Source organism: Phoenix dactylifera, chromosome 15 (genome assembly GCF_009389715.1).
Source record: "Phoenix dactylifera cultivar Barhee BC4 chromosome 15, palm_55x_up_171113_PBpolish2nd_filt_p, whole genome shotgun sequence".
In the NCBI taxonomy this organism is placed as follows: Eukaryota; Viridiplantae; Streptophyta; class Magnoliopsida; order Arecales; family Arecaceae; genus Phoenix; species Phoenix dactylifera.
The window spans coordinates 10826752-10849539 of record NC_052406.1 but is presented as its reverse complement, the minus strand read 5'-3'; the positions used below and the strand labels follow the sequence as shown (position 1 = coordinate 10849539).

The window sequence follows — 22788 nt, the reverse complement described above, 5'->3', positions numbered from 1 at the left end:
TTCAATATTCTCCATCTGCTTCAATTCTTTGGCTTCAGCTACTCAACCTTCATTGTCAGCGAGGCTTTTGGAGGACAATCTCAAGCCCAATCCACAGTACAGGAGGACTAACGGCTACGACCACGGCTATGGTTCAAACCGAAAGGCTTGGCTTCTTCAATATCCTCCGTCTGCTTCAATTCTTTGGCTTCTAGTTGTCAACCTTCATTGGCAGCGAGGCTTTTGGAGGATAATCTCTACCCTAATCCACAGGACAGGAGGACTAACGGCTATGGTTCAAACCGAAAGGCGTGGCTGTTCCCTATTGTCTATCCACTTCAATTCTTTGGCTTCTCTAGTAGTCAACCTTCGTCGGCAGCGAGGCTTTTGAAGGACAATCTCTAGCCTAATCCACAGGACAGGAGGACTAACGGCTCCGGCCAGGGCTAGGGTTTCCTTAGGAACCGTGGAGACCACCTGTCCTGTAGCTCCTCTTACTGTCGTTTTTCCATCGTTTTCGTTTCTTTTTATTACTTTCTTGTTTGTTAGAAAATAATGCAAGCATCGAGAAGCGGAGTCAAAAATTTGTTCGAGGAGCGTAAATAGTGTTCAATAAAATTCTGAAGTTTTAACCATGGTTATTTGCTACCTTCTTTATCATACAATAGCTGTGCGCAAAAGAAAACAAAAAATATAATATAATAAAATAAAATAATTTATTTCCAGTGCATGTGGAAGGTTGCTTATTACTCCTCCAGTTTTTTTTTTCTTTTTCGATAAGCAATGATGGATATGGATATTGCATACTGTAAGTATAGCTAAAGAACTTATGCTCAACCACATAGGTATTGTGGATCAACTACAAGACCATGATCATACATTATACAAAACCTTCCTAACATACATCTGATATGCATTTTGTGGATTTCTTGAAGTTTTTACAAACGGTTAAATTAATGCTCAATGCTCAACGACACAAAAAATAGATGATGATTGTTGATATCCATTCTCAAAATGGACATATAAATATAAAAAGATTACATACATGTCCATATTGTCAATAATAGCAATAACCTACTAAACAAATATCTTGCAAAGGAAAAAAGCTAGCCTAAAAGGTGAAACGTTATTGTTAATGACAACCTGAGTTATTGGCTTCCATGGGCCAACAATGGATCGCAGATCATCTCCCCAAAAATATAACAACAGGCGGCAAATAGAAATATTGGAATTATGATAAAGAAGAAATAAAGAAAAGAGAGGCAAAATCTTACATCTTGAATCTGTATTTTTGAACAACTAAGATATTATGATGCTTTCAGCAGAGCCTTGTTCTTTTCATGTTACAAGTGTAGTTAGGAAACCTATTTGTTTCCACCTTTTGTTGAATAGGAATCACGAAGAGTAACAGTTCTGTTGAAGACCAGCTTTCCTGGTGTGGTATCTGGATCCACAGCAAAGTAGCCTGAAACACAAAAGGATTGAAACTCAAAAGCAAAGTCCCAAAGAATGCAAATAATTAGCTAACGCTCAGTTCATCACAAAGAACTGCAGTCTGCAAACAAAAAAAATATGTAATTTATGCAGAACTACAAATTTTGCATCTAGAAAAAACAATTTGGGTCTAAAGCAAACTGGAAACAGGAAACCAAATGTTACCAAGCCTTTCAAACTGAAACTTGTCACCCAGCACAGCGCTAGCAAGTGAGGGTACTGCATATGCTTCCCGTATCACCTCCTTAGAATGGGGATTCAAATCAGATAGCCAGTCCTCCAGCTCAGAAGGATTCTGATAAAAGAAAAACCAACTTATCCCACAAAATCATTTGGCAAGACCAGAAAAAAACAGACCATTAAAAAGCAGCAATACCCACCTCTGAAAGAAATAATTTCTCAAATAATCTGACTTCAACCCTGAGAGGCTCAACCCCAGAAGAAGGTTGAGCAACCCAATGAAGAACACCCTGCAACAGTTACCAAAGAGTTTAATTGATTATCTATTATCTCTGGAATTGCAGCTTGTTATGTGATTTTCTTACAACCATCAAAGGGCAGAAGAGATACCTTTGGTTTTGTTTTCTTTGAAGGATCATACTCAGCTCGGATCTCGACAATATTATCTGCATTGTCCCCACATATAACTTCCGTACATTTAATAGGGAAGGCATATCTGTTATTTGGAAAAAAAAGATGAGCATTTCTCATATGTGCAGTAAGTTTAAGTGCGAAAGATGCAAAAGATTAACTTTATCATTCCATGCATTACTTGCCTGAGGAGAACAGATTTACCAGGGGCAAGCCCATAATAATCTTTTGAATCCTTGAGGCGAAAATCTGAGCGTTCAATATATACAACTTTTGTGAAAGGAACCTGTAGCAAGAAATTTAAGATTTTCATTAGAATCATGTAGTAAACCTCATAAATTTAAGCAACAAAAATGAATAATGAAATCTATGTATTTTATCGTGTAGCAAGGGCTTTCCAGCAGTTACCACTTACCACAATGAAAGTGCAAAACTAGTATGCATTAAAATCTAAGAAGTCAAAATCCTCCCCAGAAAGAAAAGTTACTGTTTTGTGGCTATTTTGTCGGCCCAAAACAAAATAAGGAAAAAGGTTTTCCAAAAGGGCAAATTTTGGAAATTGCAACTTTTCTGCCCATGTGGAAAACTAATTTCCATATTCTCATAATCTCCTGCTGACAAAACAACTGGAAAGCCAGTTTTCCAGGAAAAAACATAATTTCCTAAATCAGTTGCCAATGAACCAGAAAGCCTAAATTCATTTGACGTACGGAAATTATGCAACCAAAGCCAGCAAGAGTTCCCCAATGAAATAGGCCAGGAGAGTTGTCAGTTTCAAGGGTCAGAGCCCATTCAAGAATATAAAAAATCTCAGTCCAAGATGGCCTCACGAAATGCAATGGAAGAAAGAAGATTACATGGGTCAAAGTGTCAAACAGTTTCAGGATGAAATGCGAGAAGAAACTGATACTCTGGTATATCTAAAGTTTTGGCAAAATTTACCTACGTGAGGTCTCCTTGAATTATTATTGTATCCAACATATTTCAGTTTCATTTATGTCCAGCTATGATATAGAAAGGTGAATATGATCCAGAACATTGCTACAAATCTCGGAAAGTGCTTATTTTTAAGTAAACCCAAGCAGTATCCAATCACTTGTTTGTGCCATACCACCATTGCTGAATTCATAATTAACCACAATCTGTTAAATGAGGACGGCCTCATTTAACATTCATCAAATCTGCACAGGAAGCAATGTCAGCTTCCGTTTATATTGGGCTCCAAAATTTTTCAAAGATACCGAATAATACTATATTCTAGAACTGATAAATTGAAAAAAATAAATAAATAACAACTACATGAAGCTATTAACTAAAGTCAGCCTTCGCCTTTCAAGTTCAGCATCTTAAGAAAATTGACATTAGAAAACTATGGCATCAAGACCAGCCTGTCTTGGAGTTTCAGTAAAGGATGTACAAGAAAATTTGAGAAAGAAAAGTTATTTACTGAAGTATGCAATTATTTATTTAAACAAACACTTTCCAGTATTACCTCCAAAAAATCTACAGAAGCGCGCAAGCATAACGATTCTACCTATCTAACACATGAGAAAGTCTAGAGCAAGGTTCACCATCTCAGCCCCGCAAAGGTGTCATCCTGTTACTATGTTGGTACATCCGGTATAGAGGCAGGCTCGGCATGCCAACACTCGATACGCCTCTCATACCGCAAACCAAATCAATACGATACGGTCGATATGCACCGGTACCGGCCAGTACGGCAAACCACAATCTGAAGTATTACATCTAGAACTCAAGGTATATATGCCTTGACATGAATGCATGATTTTTAAATTTCAAAAAATTAGATAATGTACAAGTATACTATGAAAGAACTAGCAAGTTCATTGAGGAATAATAGATGAGAAGAATGGACACTTCAAACATTTCTAATTAAAAACAACTAAATTAGCCTCCCCCTTATGATGCTCCTTCATATAGGCACTTGGATGAGAGTGAAAACAACAGTAAAGATTCTGGACTCATTGGTAAGTACCTTGTAAAAAGAAGAAACATCATCTGAAGGAGCATCAGGCCACATCTTTGCGTCAAGATACATTGTTGATCCACTATCAAGATTTGTGATAACAACCTAGAAGAACAAATTCAGTAAACTGAAGAACTACAAGTATTAAATGATAAAAATAAAAAAATACCATTTGAAAGTCAATTCAATACCTTAAGAGGATGCAACACCACCATAGTTCGAGGTACAGTTTTATTGAGCTCTTCTCTTATGTGATACTCAAGACGATCAAAACGTATCATACTATTATCACTGCATGGTAAGATTTAGTGAGTAACTGCACTAAGCAGAAACTTGTTAACAGAAACACCAATCTTGGAGTTCACAAATCATTTATAGTGTAGAACAATGATATTAATGTATCAATATTGCCCTTTAATTAATATCATACCCTGACCCTATGGTTTTCATGACAAAGACGAGAGAAAAAAAAAAGAAAATAATTCAGGAGTTGATTTGCATCAAAAACATGTTATTCCTCTTAACTGAGCTAAACTCAAGAAAGCCAAATCTAGCTCTAGCTTTACTCGTTTATTATTCAAGCACAAAATACAAGCAAAATTTAGAGACAAACACGAGCTGCTCACAAATAGCTTTCTTGTTTGCCAACCCTAGACACCATAATTCAAAACAGTAAAAGCTTGTTTCTTACATAACACAAATATATTTCTTATATAACTACATGCATTAGTTAAATAGACACTTAAACCTCTATAATATGATGAAAAAATAACCAAATTCAAGATGTTTGCAAGATCTCTTCAAAAATAAAGAAAAGACTGATTCACTAGGCACCGAAAGCTTCACAGTTGATAAATAATGAACTTCTCGAAAGTGGCAATTCAATTACAAATAACAAACTTTTCAACAAATGCAGTTCAATTAGTATACCAAATATATGTTCACAATACAACACATCAGTATGCTTTATCATCTTCACTTACATTCAAATTGACTGCAGCCTAAAACTGCTAAAACTAGATAATATCTATATGTAGTAATTGAACCATACTGATCTTGCACCTGGATCATTCAAACCATCACTTTGAAATCTTCTTCCTAGATCTTGCACATCTCATGTTTCAATTGGGCATTTGAAATTTTCTCTATTGGTGGTTATTCACTTTTTGAAACAATAGAGGTTACATACATGGGAGGCAAAACATGGACAGCAGGTGGACACTTATGGTGATCTTGTAATGGCATGATGGGGAAAACTATCAAAGAAACTATAACCTATTTTATTTCTCTTACTTAATCTATTTTCTATTTTATTTTATTTTTTCTTGAACTTCTGACAGAAACTCCAAAACTAGAAGAGGAACTACAGAAACTGCTAAAACTGAAACTCCACATGTCCATCTATAACCAAAACCAAAAACCAAGTTTTTCAAACTTGCTTTCTTCAAATTGATCCCTGTAGTGATAGGCATATGTAGTTTCCTCAGACCTTTCCACATCCTCCTGAAAAAAGTTTTTTGTTGCTTTTGCCATTCCCTAGTGACTCAGATGATCTCACTCTTAATTCAACTGTCTGCATCATGGTCTCCATAACTCAAATGTTCTTGACAATACAATTTTCAAATGAAAAGGCCTGCCACGCATCACAGGTGTTTATAATACCCTTATGTATTTATACTAATATATAATGGGATAGGCCTTGAGGCAAGCATATGAGCCTGAAGCTGCACACCACACAAGTTTTTTAACACAATTCTTTGATTACTTTCCACTCTTTCCCGCATTTCCCCATTCCACTGCCCACTGAAATATATATATATATGTGTGTGTGTGTGTGTGTGTGTGTGTGTGTGTGTGTGTGTGTACATATATGTATACATATATGCATGTACATATATGTATACATATATAGGTATATAGATCTCTTCCATTTTACTTTGTCCACGTGCACAAAGTGTATTATTTTCTGTTTATTTCTACACCTGGTCTCTTGCTCAAGTTTAGAATTTTATTGGAATAAACATTTCCAACTTTTCTTCCCTAATTAGAATTTCTTAGAACCAAAACTTTTTTTTATCTTTTTTAATCAGAACTAATCCTCCAGAATTAGAACTAACATTATAAATATCTTATTTATAAAATAGAAATCACAGCCATCCACGTCCCACAAACATGCATATGCATCGGGCTGGATATGCTACTAAAAGCAAATAGTTGGAATATTTGGTCGTCTTGGAGTGTTTGATTGTCCAGACATAAATGACTAAAATATCCTCCTGAATTAACTCAACTAATCTATTAATTAATCCAAATAAGAGTCCTAAATAATATGTGATAGATGTTGCTCTTTCTTTGATTAAATGTGTGCCTCATCGCCCTTTTCCTCTCCCATTTCTCTCACCCGCTACATCAGCCTTCTCACTCTTAAAATACTGAGTCTTTAGCACTTCGGTTAGAGAGATTAAACATTAGTGTCTCTCTCTTTTTCTCCCTCTCTGCCATATCTCCTAGCCAACCCGCATCTCTTTCTCAGAAGCAATAAACATCCTTAAATATTTCAGTTAGTTACAACGATGACCACTCTCTTCCATCAAAAAAAAAAGAGAACCTCTCTTGTTGCATCTTCCAAATGAATCATTTTTCCTCCTTAAAATCTCATACCAAGTGTAATCAAGCAAGACGTTATAAGCATCTATATATTTAAATATAGTAGAGGAGGGAGATGTCAAAATCTCTAAATCCATACGATAGATATGTTGTTTTCCTTCCAAAAATAGAAATTTAATCAAGATATTATAATTAAAGAACTTTCATAACCATTGCATGTACCATTCATAAGGTAACATAGAGAAGAAGGTTTTTCACACGCATGGCTCGTGTATTTTACTAATAGTGAAAATATAAAAACAGTGTGTATGACTAGTAGAAATGCAGAACTTTATAACTAGAACAGTCAGAGCTCCGAGAAACTATTAGATTACGAAGGCCAGGTTATTAGTTCTCGAGCATTCATAGATCAAGTGGTAAACACAATATTGATTAAAAAGGCATCAAAACTATGGTAAAATATAATATATAAGAAAGCAAATATGTATACTGTACAATATAATAACAAATGGAGTAGTTTTATGCATGATGATATCATCATTATCTTCCTAGGAGGAAGGAGTAGTCAGTAAAGATTTATTAAAAAGTACAGAGCCATGATACTCTGCTTAAGTGTCATCGGGCAGTTCGTTGACAGTATCGCAATCAAAAAACATATCTATGAGAAAAGATAAAAGAAATATACATAAACAATTTTCAACCTTCTTGTAATTCCAATTCCTCGAACAAAAGCATTAATTGAAGTTGAAGACACTCCTCGACGTCTCAACCCAGCTAGTGTCATTAGGCGTGGATCGTCCCAGCCATCCACCCACTTCTCAGTAACTAGCCGGTTCAACTGCCATAAGGGGACAAAACAAACTAAACATAAAACTATCATACATTAGGAGTATTTTATTAAATAGGACATATGGTGTAACAAACCTTGCGCTTAGACATAACTGTGTTCGAAATATTTAACCGTGAGTATTCCCAAACATATGGTTGGTAAAGGCCCAGCGCTACCAGTAACCAGTAATATGAAGGACGACGAATTTCAAATTCTAGTGTGCATAGCTTCACAATATGAGAACAAAAGCTTTAGTAGTGACACATGGTAAACACATGGATGAATAATTTTATATACCCATAGAACTAACCTAAGAACAATCCAGTCAAATTTACAGAAAAAACCAATATACTACCATTTCAAAGATATCATTCATTAAATGTCAAGATTGTTTAAAGGAAACAAGATAGCAACATGGATTTATCACAATAGAAAGGAAAAGAGCATATGAAATTAAGAAAAAATTTATAGGTCAAGCACGACAGATGGCAACAACTTAAGAAAATCAAAATGATCAATATATATATAACTTTACAGATACTAACTGAAACTAGAGACTACATAAAAGAAGTTGGTAGAGTGAGCAAAATGATGATACCATATGAGCAATGCATCATACATGAAAATTTCCAAAGCAATTTAGCAGCAGTAATTCAGCCAACAACTCCTGACATACCTGTGATAAATAAAGTTGTTGCTTGTGGATCTAAGATTTCCCATTGTAGTAAGCATGACATATTAAATAGATCAAGCACTAGAATAAGGCAATAAGAGGAAACTTTGCAGTCTATAAATTCCAAAGACGCTTTCTATGATGGAGTTTCTTGGGTGAAATAAAAAACAAGTAACAATCTAGGAAGCAACCAGTGGAGATGACAATAACTAGCCAAACTAGCCACTCAAACACTTAAGCATAAAAATCAGATTGTGCACAAAAATGTTCATGTAGAAAATAGTGAGCAAGGCAGCTTATAAGATATGGATCGTTGTTTTCCAGTTTAGAAGTTCAGATCGTATGAAGATAAAAGAATAGGACCTTCTACCTATAATACTGAATTTAAGATTATGAAGCAGGTCCATCAACTGCATAAGTTATGGTGCAATTGCACTGATAAGACAAATAGCTGCAACATTAGTAATGGCTTGTTGTGTCATGTACTTGTAACACTGCATTAAAAAGAAATGTGCAGTAAAATAGATAAAGAAGGCATCTTGTTAGCTACACCCCGAAGAGGGTCCAGTGAAGGAAGATAACTAAATAATTTATCAGATACATCCATGATCAAGATGGTCAAGTTGCATGAAAGTATTACCACCCACAAATTGTAAATCTGAAAATTGGATTGTCGTATGCACATTGCCAAAATGTCTAAACTGAGATCGCGAGGTGATTTCGCAAAAAAGAAACTTACTGAATGCGTGATGTTTTCAAGAGAATCCACAATGCAGTGAGCGTAATCATAACTCGGATATATACACCACTTGTCACCCGCATGTGGGTGGGGTGTGAACTGTATAGCATGTCAAGGAACCAATCAAGATAAGTTAAAATCGTCTAATAAACCAAAATTTTTAACAGGTGATGACTTACCTTAATACGATATGCTACCAAATCATTCATATTTTTATTATCACCCTGCATATCTTGCTTCATCCTAAGTGTTGCCTTGCCCTCATCAATCAAGCCCCGCTTCATATCATCAAACAACTTTAGTGATTCTTCAATTGGTCTATCCCTCCATGGACTGTTCATCTTTTTCTCGCGATACTCCTTGATTTCTTCAGGGCTCTGATAAAGAAAGATAAGCCAGAACAAAAGTTAACACTGTTCTGAAAATCTGGTATCACTCTGTTTAACCGTTCATTTCTTAGCAGTATTAATTATTAAGAAGCCATGTATAACCTGGTGATCAACATAAGCTAGACCTCTCCGTATCAGCTCAACAGCAAGTTCATATAAATCTTGAAAGTAGTCACTGGTATATGTAACCTGATAAATTGGAATAATGTTAGTCAATGCGAAGTAGGCATCAAAACAGTTTGATCAGAAACATTGATAAACCTTGAATGGCTGCCAACCCATCCACTGGACAATTTCCTGGATATGATCAATGTATTCTCTTTTCTCAGCCTCAGGGTTGGTATCATCAAACCTAGAATTACAAAAAACAAGTGCAGAGTATCAACTCAAACAATCTTAGAATTGAACATAAGCCATTAAAGTAGTCGCAGTATATTGCCAGATCCCCTTATAAAGGATGGAAAATAGGGAAATCAAATGCAGATAATTCTAACTAGTGTTATATTATACTGTCAAAAGAATCTAGATCTTGCTATGTGGCATAGACTTGAACTAGTTGGCCAGTCAACTTCAAAAGGCTTCTAGTGTTCTTTTGTCAAAGAATTGCATGCAACACATAATGCCAAAAGTATTATGGAGATAAACCAGGAAATGCAGTCATGGATAAAAGGTGAGTTGGTAAATTAGCTAAAGAAAATTCATAATGGACATTGCAATGCATTTCAGGAAATATGTACCAGAGGTCCTTGTTATGCTCAGCCTAGTAAACAGGCAGTATGTTTCAAATTGTGGTTATGTTCATGTTGAGTGATGCAACAGATGGTAACAATGGGTAATGCATCCCATCCAAGTGAAAGAGCACTGGTTACAATAGATTGCCAGATATCAATGTCTGCACGTATAAAGGCTCAACAGACATGATGTACCTGTGATGGTAGGAAATCTAATAAAAATACTGGCATCAAGGTCTAAGAAAAAAATTCCTTTCACTATTTCCTAATCAAGATAAAATGTTGATCTTTAAAAAGTGGCTGCGATATGTAGGTGGACATGGGACTGCATAGTGCATATGCAATATGCAGACCGTGTACAAGGTTAGTAATTTCAATATTCAAAAATAGATAACATACATTATACTACTAATTGCAATATTGATACCAATAACATCTAGCAGTTAGAGCTTACCACTTAGTAGTTAGTGATTCTTAGTAACAATGGTTATAGCTTAATTAACATATTAACATTGACAATATTTTAAAATGCAGCTGCAATATGTGGGCAATCAAGGGACCACATACGCATATGAATTATGCAGGCTGCATATGCAAGCGCAAATATGCCAGGCATGACACGTGTAGGGCACCAGCTGCATATATGGGTGCATATGTGATTACTTTTAAAATATTTAAAAATAATAAAAATACATTATATATAATGATAATAGCAATTATTTGCAAATAATAGCCATGTAACTAAAGATAATATCTAGCAATTAGCACTTGCTACTAAGTTCTTGATTCTAGCAATAATTATAGCATAACCAATATATTTATATTATTAATATACACGTATCTGGCCCCCTTGAACCTAGATACAACCCAACTATTAGCTTAAACCTGCGTGCCTACATAAAAGTGGCCACATAAAAGGTCGGACAATGCTAAAGGGGCCACATATGCAGTCACACAATGACAGCCTACATATGCAGCGGCACATTGCTCATCTTACTGCAAATGTCCAAAAGTGCTAAACTGCCTTTTCAGCCCATATGACCCGACCGCTTAAAGTAGCCACATATAGGGAATGTGGTGAGGTCAGACGGCTGCATATGCATATGCAGCTTTATGCACCACATTTTAAATCCATGGCATAGAAAGGTAAGGGATACCTAGATCCAGCATAAATATAGGGCGACAATTTAAAGTTTTCAATAAAAATATTTTCTTTAATAAAAAACTATATGTAGGGAAGTTAAGATAGCTAAACAATGAGGTACACAAAATATGAGTAAGAAGCAATCAAGTGGAACTTGAGTATAAATCACCAATGAGGAAAAAAAAACTATTCCGAGAGAAGAAAATTTCAACTTATGCTTACCTCAAATAACATGATCCATTTCTCTCTTTTGCCAGACCAAAATCAATAAACATAGCCTGTGTTATGCTATCAGATTAGAATAGAACTATCTTCTACACAATTTGGACACCAAACAATATTCTTATAATATGCAAAGTACGATTACCTTAGCATGACCAATATGTAGGTATCCATTAGGTTCAGGTGGAAAGCGAGTAAGAACTTTTCCACCAGTTGCTTTAAGATGCCTATCTAGCAACTCCTTCGTGTTGTGAGCTCTCCATATAGCTCCATTGCTAAAGAATATCTCTGTGTGAACCTGAGACATCAACAAGAGATGTCAGCAAGAGCTATCTAATATAGGGATAACTAATAAAAATCAAAGAAAAGAAAAAAAAACAACAGCATCTTGTACACAAAATGCATAAGTCAAAATGAAGCAGAGTTGTAACCAACTTGTGCAAAGAAAGTTAGCATGTCAAAGGACCATTACCACTTCAAACACATAATTGACTTAAGAAAATCGATGAGAAGGTTGAAGCAGCAAAAGCTCGTGAAAACAGATTACAAACTAAATAAAGATATCATAAAATAAAAGGTATGTAATGGGAATAAGAATTCTAGGTGATCCTAGATATACCTTGGAGTTTTCCTCTGGTTGTGGAAATATAGAGAAAGGGTTCACGTCCTCTTCAGAGGGTGGGTCAGAAGTAACTACAGCATTCTTTTGATCCTAACAATATAAAAGTATTCAAGAAATAATTATCAGAACCCAGAAACTGATTTTTCTTAAAATCCTATTCACATAGCCTACCTCAACATTCACAGATTTTTCCTTTTTCTTTTTCAAAGGCTTTTTATCATCAGCTGCTGTCCTCTCACCAAGAATCCCATGAAGCTTTTCATCAATCACTTCCTGCCAAAAAGATCAAAAACGAATAAAAACCCATAGTTGCAGTTACATTTAACAAGTTACTGCTGAAAAGGCATGAATTTAACCGTAAAACCTTCACAATTTTAGCATCAGCCCATGGGTGCCGCTTTCTAACTTGTCCATAAAGGTTCCCAACTGGAACAAAAGTGTAAGAGTTCAACATCAGCTTTAGAAAAGAACTGGAATAGGAAAGCTAGAGAAAATGACCAATTATCAAAATAAAAAAAGGGAAAAGAGAGACAAATCTAGTCTGATGTGCCAAATTTGATGATATTTTGTTAATCAGTCAGCAAGCTAAAGAGATAAAGGATATAGAAATTAGACATCCCAGCATCCCTATCGAACAATGAGTAGTAAGAATTCTAGCTATCTATGCGGTACTCTAGTTGTCAAATGAACTAGGGGCATGTTTGGTTGGGGGGAGTTGAGCTTTGGAATGAAAATGGGAATGAGTGAGTGCCATTCCAACCATTTGGTTGGAGGAAGTCCCATTCCGATTCCGATTCTAAGGAAAAACGAAAATGCTCTAATCCCCCAACACCCAATCCCAACTCACCCCCAATATTCAAATCTCATTCCGATTTTGATTTCGATTCTAATTCCAATCACGAATCAAATGTGTCAAAAAATATGAACATTCCGATTCTTATTCCAATCCATTCCAATTTCGATTCCGACTTTGGTCGCAAACCAAACATACCCTAAGGGTCTTGGAGCATGGGAGCAGGCCTCATCTAAACAAGGACTCACTAAACTTAGGGGTGGCAATCGGGTCGGGTCGGACATAAACGGATCGGGTCAGATGCAGGTCGGGTCAGAAAATCATAAATCCGAACCCGACCTATTTCTTAAACAGGTCAAAAATTACAACCTGAACCCGACTTGTTTATTTAACAGGTAACCCGACCTGACTCGTTTAACCTGTTTAATAAATAGGTAACCCTTACCCGACCCGACCCCCTCCCCTCCCCGTTCTCCCCTCACCCCTCGGCCCTCTCCTCCAAGACCTCCTTCCTCACCCTTCCAGCCCCAAAGACGCCGCCTTTTCCACTTCATCCGCCTCCCCCTCCGTCCACCGGCGGCGGCCACTGCCCACCTCCAAGAAGCCCTGCCTCAGAAGATCCCATGACCCCAACTGCGGCAAGCCCTAGGCCGTCGACCCCCCATGTCTCCCTCCGTGGCCACCACTCCCTCATCCGCTCCTCCGACGACCCCCCGGATCTCGATGCAAAAAGGCAAGAACAAATACTCATCTTGTTTCCAAAATTTGAGAGCGAAGAATAATTTAAGGATTTGGTCGCATACCTTTTCAGCAGCACAGATCTCAACCTTGAGCTTCACGGCATTGAAGAGCCGGCAAAGATCCAACTCGTCTGTACTAAAAAAAAAAAAGATCCAACTCGTTGCCCTCGAACACGGCCCTTCGCTTCTGCTTCTTGCCGAGGTGGTCCTCTAAGAAGCGGTCATACTCGAGATCGAAGGTCTCGGGGTTGCAGGAGGGAGGGCAGGCTTGGAGGTGGTGGATGTCCTGGGTCTTGGTGGGGAAGGAGAAGGCGTCGCGGTCAAGGGCGAAGGGGGGGTTTTATGACTTGGGGGGCATGATGCGACAAATGCCAAAGGGCTCGGCCTGGGGATGGATCTTGTTGATGAACTCCAAGAGGTCCTTGAACTCCTCGGTGGGGTAGAACATAGGGGCCTGAGGGAGGGCGGCGGTGGAGGGGGAGGGGGAGGCGTCGTAGCTGTGCCCTAGAACGCCCTTCTCGACGGCGCGGAGACCGTCCTTTCCCCATGGAGGGAGGGAGGAAATGAAGGGGGGGAGGGCTAGGCTCGGTGGGGGGTTTGGAGGGAGAGGGCTAGTCGAGTTGGATCGGGGAGAAAGGGGGGAGAGATGGAGGAGGGAAAGAGGGAAAGAGCCCGGCATCAAGCCCAACCATTTGGATCTTGGAATCGTTAGCCTAAAGATATTTATACATTGCTCCATCTATTTTATTTGGGATAAAATCAGGCCCAATAAGGCCCATATATTAAACGGGTTAAACGGATCAGACATTTAAAATATGTATCCGACCCAATTAATAAACAGGTTAAACGGGTCAAGCTGTTTACGACCCGAACCTGTTTAGGCCAAACCCAAACCTGTTTATAGCGGGTCGAACATGGGTCGAGTCATATTTTGCCACCCCTAACTAAACTATCAATTGTTGATTTTGTTGAGTCACTGGGTTCCAACAGAGACTAGAGAAGTATAGATTGAGTAAAAAGGTCAAAAGTATTTCAGGAGCGACCAAGTGGGAATATTTATTAATTCATATTGAATGATAAGCAAATCAGCAATGCACAATGTTCAACATGTTGATTTAAGATCCAGCCCCCACATCATTATAAGACCCTGGCACCTTATCAAATACACAAAATTAGTTCCAATAACTAACTTATCTGTGTTTATTTTACTCTATTGTGCATGGAGTATTGTATGCTATAGATAATTCACTTTATATTACTAACAAATATAGGCCATCATGCTAAAACAAAGTAATAAATGCTGCAGTCTTCCACCCTTAAAGATATCATATATGAAGAATACGAGTGCCCATTTATGATTGCCTATGTGTCTGTTTCACTTTGTTCCATAATTAGAACACTTACAAATAAATTGAGCTCACAAGTTCATGCATCACAAATGGCTTGCTTCAAAATAAACACAGAAAATTCAAACTACTCTACATGCTATGACTAGCCCATATTAGTATCGGCAGAAGATAACAAACAGCAGATCCATGTGAAGCTTGATTCACAACAAAACCAAGGAAAATCAATTGCTGAAGATAAGAATGAAGGGGAAGAATGGCATACAAATGACACGAGTCTATGAAACCTTTGATGGTGAGATCTGTAAATGCCACAAAAGTTTGGCTCAACTGGGACTTATGATCAGAAAATCAAGACTTCAATTACTTCACAAACTTTCAATCATTTCAAACAATTGAAAAACCAAAATAGATTCTTTTAGTTAAAAATGTGATGACAAAATGAATTGCAGAGCTCAATCAGGCTTAGAGCCAGGTTTCCTGGCAACGTGATTCTGGTACTGAAAATGCACTCGACAATGCTCAAAAACTCTTGTGGCAAATAGTGAAGGGCAATAAGGCTATTTCAGCAAATTGAGACTAAATCCTATAGCAATTAGAGGATAGTGCTCGTACTTGCCAAGTGCAGGTTACTTACTGGCTTTCAAAAAGTGAAACACAAAAAATAATATAGATGTCACTGAAGTATATAAAAGCAAAGCAAATTTGAAAAATGACCATTTATATGATAGCGCAATTCCAATATGGCTTCCATATTTTCTTTCAGAACTGCAGTAACTGCTGACTGAATTTCTTCAATGGAAACCTCCACGCCTGCATGTAAGGGAAACAGAACTGGTCATTTGATAAAATATAGGCAAAAAAGAAAAGTCCAAGAAATCAAATAGATTATTAAAGAAGTTACAGCCTATGTATTGTATTGGCTTGCCAAGAGTGGTATCATATGAGATGATATTAAATCTTAAACAAGATGGAAAAGTGTCCACCAATCTGTTTCTAGCCAGGATAAAATTCTCAAGAAGATTCATTACATTGAAAACATTCTTAGATGTCATAATGCAGAACAACCACAGAATAATACACTGAGTGTACATATCAGGTGAGTACATAGCAAAAAAATGTTCATGTCATTGAAAGTCAGAGGTAAAAGGGGAAAAGCATCAAGTTCTGTATTCCAGTTATTCCAATTCTTAGGCAAGTAAGCCTTTTCTCCAAACTCTTTGGTTCTACTCTCCATAGAAGGCTCCCAAGTTACAATTTCCTTCTAATCAAACTAAAACTGACAAAGAAATAAGGAAATAAGTTGGCAGGGCGGGTTATGCTAGAACTTTTCTCTAACTCCTTATCCATTTTTTTTTTTTGGGTGCAACGCTAACCCCTTATCCTTGAATGGGCATAAAAGATGAAAAATCCACAAACATTTATACCCAATGCATAAACTCTTTTTGACTTGTATGTCATGGCACTTAAGTTACCAATCGGAATCATCAGCATCCTATCACAAAACAACCTCACCAATCAGTTTCAAAACATTCTAAACATGTGATCTTTTAAGACCAACAGTAGATGACTCATAAATTAAGGAAGTTAAGAAATTACTATTTAAGCAGCTAATTTACAGTTATGTTTCATTAATATTGTACATAACGTCCGATCATATAAGAAATAAGTGATAAAGAAGCTTGTGTGTTGAATAAATTTCTCAGGCACAAAACGAGTGAAAAAAAAAACAAGTAGAAGGGATAGACAGCAAAACCAAAGAATATAGGAGATTTCATCTAAAATCCTGGGAGTCTTGACATGCAATTCACACAGCAACAACAAGCCATGTCTAGAATCTAGCACATACAAACAGTTGCTTGCATGACCACATAGAGAATTTTAACGAGATCATCCAGGTTCTAAAATTCCTAGACTCGGCCTGCTTTCATGTCCTTGGACACTATTCATGATTAACATGAGAATGAAAAATCCGCGGGAAAAAAAAAGAGCATACCTACACCGCAAGTTTCTTCAAGATCTTTCAACTGGAAAGCTCCAGGACCCACGTTCAAAAGAAATGTTAGCGCTGCATCTAGCTGGGCAGGGTTCTTTATCTGCAGCATATATCCACACCTCAGAAACCAGTTTATGCTAGTTCCAGCACAATAAACTCTTTAATTGTTTCTTGACAATATGAATTGAGGAAAAGAACAATATTTTGCGAAAACATCTACATGAATAAAATTTGAGAAACTGTGATAACATTACCTTCAACAAAGTAATGTATTCAAGTAGAACTGGGCGGTGGACGAGCGCATTGGCTGGGTATTTGGTTGCAACCTGCTCAAATAGAAAGAATCAGCATCAGAAATCACTCGGGGTCTCTGCTGCTTCACTTATAAAAGTGACCTGTATTACCATGTATAAGAGATTCCCAACGGTCTTGCTGCATCCATCTACGACTTTAGCCTGCAAAACATCCAATAATTGCACATTCAATGAAGCAGCCGCTTCAAGAATCACGAAGAAAACCATAAACTACTGATAGAGTAGGTTTCAAGAATCGAAATTTTTCAAGAAATTAGCATCGCCGCTACGAATCTTCGAGAAAAGATCATTGGGAGCCAAGAAGAAGAGAAAGAAAGCAAGGAAGAGTTGTAACTTTTCAAGAACTCAGGATCGGTGTGTCGAGTCTTCAAGGAGAGATCATTCGAAACCAAAAAGGGGGAGGAGAAAAGAAAGAAGGAAGGGAACAGATCACGGACCTCTTTGATGACCGTCGTGAGGTTGGCGGTGACCTTGGGGTTTACGAGGGCGTTCTCCGCCGTGCGTCGATCCAATCCGATGGAGAGGAACATGTCCAAGGGCTGGACCTTGCCCGCCTCCCCTGAGACCGCCATGCCGCCTCTGATTCGTTTTTAGAGAGAGACAGAAGGAGCGGAGTATAAGAGAGGGAATTGAAATGCAAGAGAGAAGGAGGGGAGTAAGAGAGGGAAATGATCAAATGACAAAAAAGAGGGGAGAGATCGTTTCGGTCCGGAGATCTTCTCGCCGGGATGATTCATATAGCGGGGAGAAGATTGGATTTGTCCGTGGACCAAGACGGCGAGACCAACGGCGTGAGAACCTTGGGCCGCACGCTATCCCTAGCCCTAGGTCTCCAACGGAGGAAAAATTTTTGCCCACTGCATTCACCAGCGTGGCCATGCACAAAGGCAATCACGACCGCTGGTTCTGTAATGGATTGGATCCGTAACCGCATGCACAGCCACGCTGGTGCATACAGTATAAGCAGTACTTTTTTTTTGAAAAGAGAGATTAAAAAAAAAGAAGCAACGGGTCGATGCAAATCTTAGGTTACATGTACTTTTAAAATAGATTTTTTAAAAAAAAAGTGTACGTGGATCTTGATAATAGCTTAAAAAGAATTGACATGATGGGAAATGGGTTTTAATGGATCCAAGATCTTGGTACTAAAATGTTGGGCGCTACCTGAGATTGATCCATAATCCCGTCCCATCCAATTAAATTAGCACTAATCTAATCTATTTTAAAGGACCTAGGAAGCGGGTTGGATTCAAAAATTGAAACAATCCCATTTTAGGAGTTGAGTTTGGATTTTTTGAATTCAGTCCTCATTTAAAATTTGGATAATTTTAAATTTCCAACCCTACGACTCGACCCAGCTCGTTAAGAGTATAAATGCTTTCATTGATTGCATTTAGCTTGGATGAAATCAGAAAAAATAAATATGTATGGAAAAATTTATTTTCTTAAAAAGAAGAGGAAGCAACAAATGCAGCAATATGTTGTAGCATTGGTGTTGCAGATGAAATCAACTTTAAAAAAAAGACAAATATCACTGTTACTGAAAATAGGCGAAGGTCCATAAGTTTATTCTGTCTGTTTGGCAATGTCGACCCAACCTTGTCATTGAGTCAAGGCTTTGTTTGGTGTTAGGTTCAATGGTAGTAGGGCTTTCACAAGCAGCTTGAGCCTCATGAGTCTTTGTCTATGCAACTTGCTGCTTTAGTTTAATGAATTAATAGTGGGTCAATAAATGGCTAATAGTATCTGAACTCAGATTATATCCAAACTTGGTCATGCCAGCTTGTGCTAATAATATCTCAAGCATGTTCTACATATTAAATATAATAAACATTAACCCATTTTTAAGCAAAATATATATTTATTCATTATCTTTAATGATAATATTTGATTTCTATATCTCTATCAATCTTATTTTAAAGAAGTGAAAAATCCTTAGATACAGTTATTTTGCGGTGTAAGTAAAGTCATTAGAGTATTGGCTTAGATCCTTGCCCAGACTCGAACCAAACCCAACTTGGATCTGAATATTTTGGGTTAGGATCATATTATGCATGGACCCGGCCCGACCCGAATAACCCGTTGGGTCAAAAATTATAGCCATAGACCTGATCTGACCCAATAAAATCTTCTATTGGGTTCGGTCTGGGTCCAACATTAAGACCCCAATAAAGAACTGGATTAAGTCAAGGTCACTCGTGACTCGGTCCAACCTGACCTATTTGCATCCCTAGGCTTTATTAAGAATTTTGGGTCTTACTTTTCTCTATACCCGTTTAATGAAGGATCCAATAAGATTATATAACAAATATATAGATCAAATTCAATATTTTGAAAACTTAATAAATAAAACATGAAAAACATGTTATAATAATTAAATCAAGAACAACAAATAGTTGATACTTAACTACATAAGAATGATAAAGTTTGAAAAATATATTTTGCTTCAAGTCAAATACAAATATTCAAAACATGTTCTAAACCATCATGACTTTTATTCTTTCTGCCCCTTTTAATTATAAAACAAAGTTTAATATACTAAAACTTTAGAAATCAGATATATAAACAAAATTAATATTATCTAATAAATTAAATAGTTTATATAGGTTTGCATCGAGTTCAAGTTAGGTCAAATTTAAGAAATTTCAAACCCATAATCAAACCAATAGTTTTAAACTTTTAATGAATGCGACATTTGATCCATATTCTATCTATTCATCGTCAAGTTCAAGTCGATCCCAAACTGAGTTGGCGACCAGATTTTCATTCCACATCCCTTCTCGTTCTATGCTAGACTATAAGCAAACAAAGCCACTCCCTCATTCCTCTCCATTCCCTTGCTAGAGTTCTCCCTCTCCTGTTCATTTGCTTCCTTCATATCTCTTCAATAGTTGACCTTAACCCACAAGAAGAGGAATCTCATCATCTCGTCATCACTCCGACTACTTTGACCAGTAGTGGCTCACCTCGTCGATGCCAAAGGGGCTCCCCGTTTGCTCCCCACCCCCCTAAAGGTGTCCCTTAACTCCTCTCTTTCCTTTGAGAAATTGTCGACCTCTCCCTTTTCTACTTCTTGATCCTAATAAATCTAACTCTGCCTTGTTTCACTACTTCTCATTGGTAGTTCAATCTTCTAGGGCTTTCATGGTGTATTCCATCTATAAATGGAAGCTGCCTGTCACACCTCGAATCCATCATCTTGGTTGACCATGTAACATGGCCAAACGAACTCTAGAGAGGTTCCCTAAAGTTCATGCAAGGTCTAGATAAATAATTTTTCAATGAATTCATAAATTTAAATCAACTAAATATAGCCAAAAGGATCCAACTACTGAATTCCATCATGATCAAACAATTCAGATATTCAAATTCAAAATTTTAACCGTCCATTGGCATCAGAAAATAAATTAGCTAACTAGCTAATGACTGCTGTTCAAACTTCATGCCAACCCATCCAAAATCCATGCGTCATGTGGCTCTAAAAAAGATATGCAACAAGAGATATGAGCTTTACAACCCAATAAGAATTTCTTTCACACACAACCCTACACCATCATAATAATATACAGCTGAAAATAACATGAGTATCACAAAATAATGGTCTGGTTATTAGCAATATTCAATATAAACAAATTTCATATACAATCAAATATCTATATTAACACCCACTCAAAGCGATACATCATACAATATCCAATTTTTTTTCCAATAGTAATTCTAGTAGTTTATCATTAAATTTTCTACAATCCATTCCGGATCCAAGACCCTATATTCTTTCAATTTTAGGCCAAATTCCAGTCACGTTTTCTGCCCATGACAGGACAATCAATAGGTGTCACATTTTTCGCCCATGATGGGGCAATCAATAAGTATGATGTTTTCCATTCATGACAGGACAATCGATAGTAACGAGATTAGCCTAGAGTCTACACAGGTTCATATTTATGTTTAGTTGCAGATTAACCATAGCCACGTTTTCTGTTTGTGACGAAGCAATTGATAAGTAATTTTTTCACTCATGACAGGGCAATTAATATAACATGGTTAGTTAAAAGCACTATCTTATTATGCAAATATAAGTTATACTCATATATGCATCCATCATACTATCAACTACAAGCATGCATGATCAAAATATAAATTGATACATAAATAATTATAAAAAAATCTTGCATCTTATCTTAATTATTAGCATATCATAAATATATGTGAACAAAATATTTATAATCATGTAGGCTAGTGTACGAGGATTCTTATCTCTATGCTGATATTGTAGACAGACTAATCATTTGCTCACACCGTGATCTATGAATCGGGATGTGCAGAACCCCACTTAACGTCCTCTTGCACAGAAAATTATTCTCTTACAGAATCAAATCCACATCAAAAATTATCCAAAGTATCAGACAACTTATAACTATCTACTGGTCCACTAAAGGATTCACCATCATGTAGTAACCTAGGACTACCCACCAGTCCCTTCCACCCAAACTTCTTTGACTCAACTAGAGAGAGAAAACACGAAGATAAAGAGAGAAAAGAAGAAAAGAAAAACAAAAAGAGAGAAAAACTAGAGAGAAGAGAGAGAGAAAATAAGAGAAGAGAGAACTAAGGGTCTCTCTCTTTCTCTTTTTCCAAATGGTGGAAGGCACTCAGCGGCAGCTATTGCTCGTGGTCGGCAACCCCCAGTAGCCGACGACCCATGGCAGTGTCGGTGGCGTGCCACGCCCAATGATGGCCGGCAAAAATGGAAGAAAAGAGACATCAAATTAGGGGATATCCTGTTACCAGCAATCCGGCGACTCGCTGAACGAATTCCAAGCAAAACAGCGGCTCAAAATTGGGGAAAAAAGGAAGAGAGGAAGCTTACCTTGCCTCGGGTGAGCTCTCTCGGCCGGATTGATGGTGAAATCCCCGAGTATATCCCACAGAATATCTAGAGATCTATCCCTTTAATGGGAGAACATCCAAGATAGATGCACAAGGAGGAGGAAAGAAACACTTTTATAGATAAAAAATGGGCTCAACATGAAAGGATTTGGTGCCTTTAGACATTCTCCCTCCAGCAAAATTGGAGGAAGAAATCGAAAGTGGCGAAGCACGTGATGCGGCCCAGGCCCAAAATAATGGGTCCTTACACTGCCCTTGCTGTGGAATTGAAAAGTTCTCGGTTCAGCTTAGCTTATCAGACGTACGTTCATTGCTCAACACCAAAATTTTCTCTTTTTTGTTATTTTTTATTCCAATGAAAAGGCTGTTTTTTTCTATTTTTCCGCTTGTCTCAAAGTTGATTATAATTTTTCTTCTTTTCCATTATTCTTTCTCTTTAATCATGCCAAAAAAAAATGAGACCTTTTGCTGTTTTAGTGCTGGTTCTACAGTTGGTTATGCCTTTTGGATCTACTAATGTGCGGTCAGGGACGATTAAGATTTTAAAAGAAGCATTCATTCTCCCTTAGTTTACTCCTACAACAGAACTCAGCAGTACACTAGAATAGGAAGCAGTTTTTTTTGGAATCCCTTGCTATTAGCTTAGAATTGTTAATATAATATAAATTAAATATTTTAGTTAACTTACATTATTTCACACAT

General features: G+C 37.2%; 1 protein-coding gene across 1 annotated transcript; it reads right to left on the bottom strand.

Moving 5' to 3' along the window:
• Positions 1–969: 969 nt before the first annotated feature.
• LOC103711566 (glutamine--tRNA ligase) lies at positions 970–18042 on the bottom strand. Its single transcript, XM_008797767.3, has 23 exons — positions 17634–18042; positions 17287–17337; positions 17137–17208; positions 16883–16982; positions 15604–15699; positions 12372–12433; positions 12179–12280; positions 12005–12097; positions 11531–11683; positions 11386–11441; positions 9550–9640; positions 9391–9477; positions 9079–9276; positions 8900–8998; positions 7583–7714; positions 7360–7496; positions 4243–4342; positions 4061–4156; positions 2250–2350; positions 2044–2149; positions 1854–1943; positions 1639–1768; positions 970–1444 (listed from the first exon to the last, which is right to left on the bottom strand). The coding sequence occupies exons 1-23, from the start codon at positions 17766–17768 to the stop codon at positions 1344–1346; spliced, it is 2388 nt and encodes a 795-aa protein (XP_008795989.2). The 5' UTR covers positions 17769–18042; the 3' UTR covers positions 970–1343.
• Between the last annotated feature and the right edge of the window lie 4746 nt (positions 18043–22788).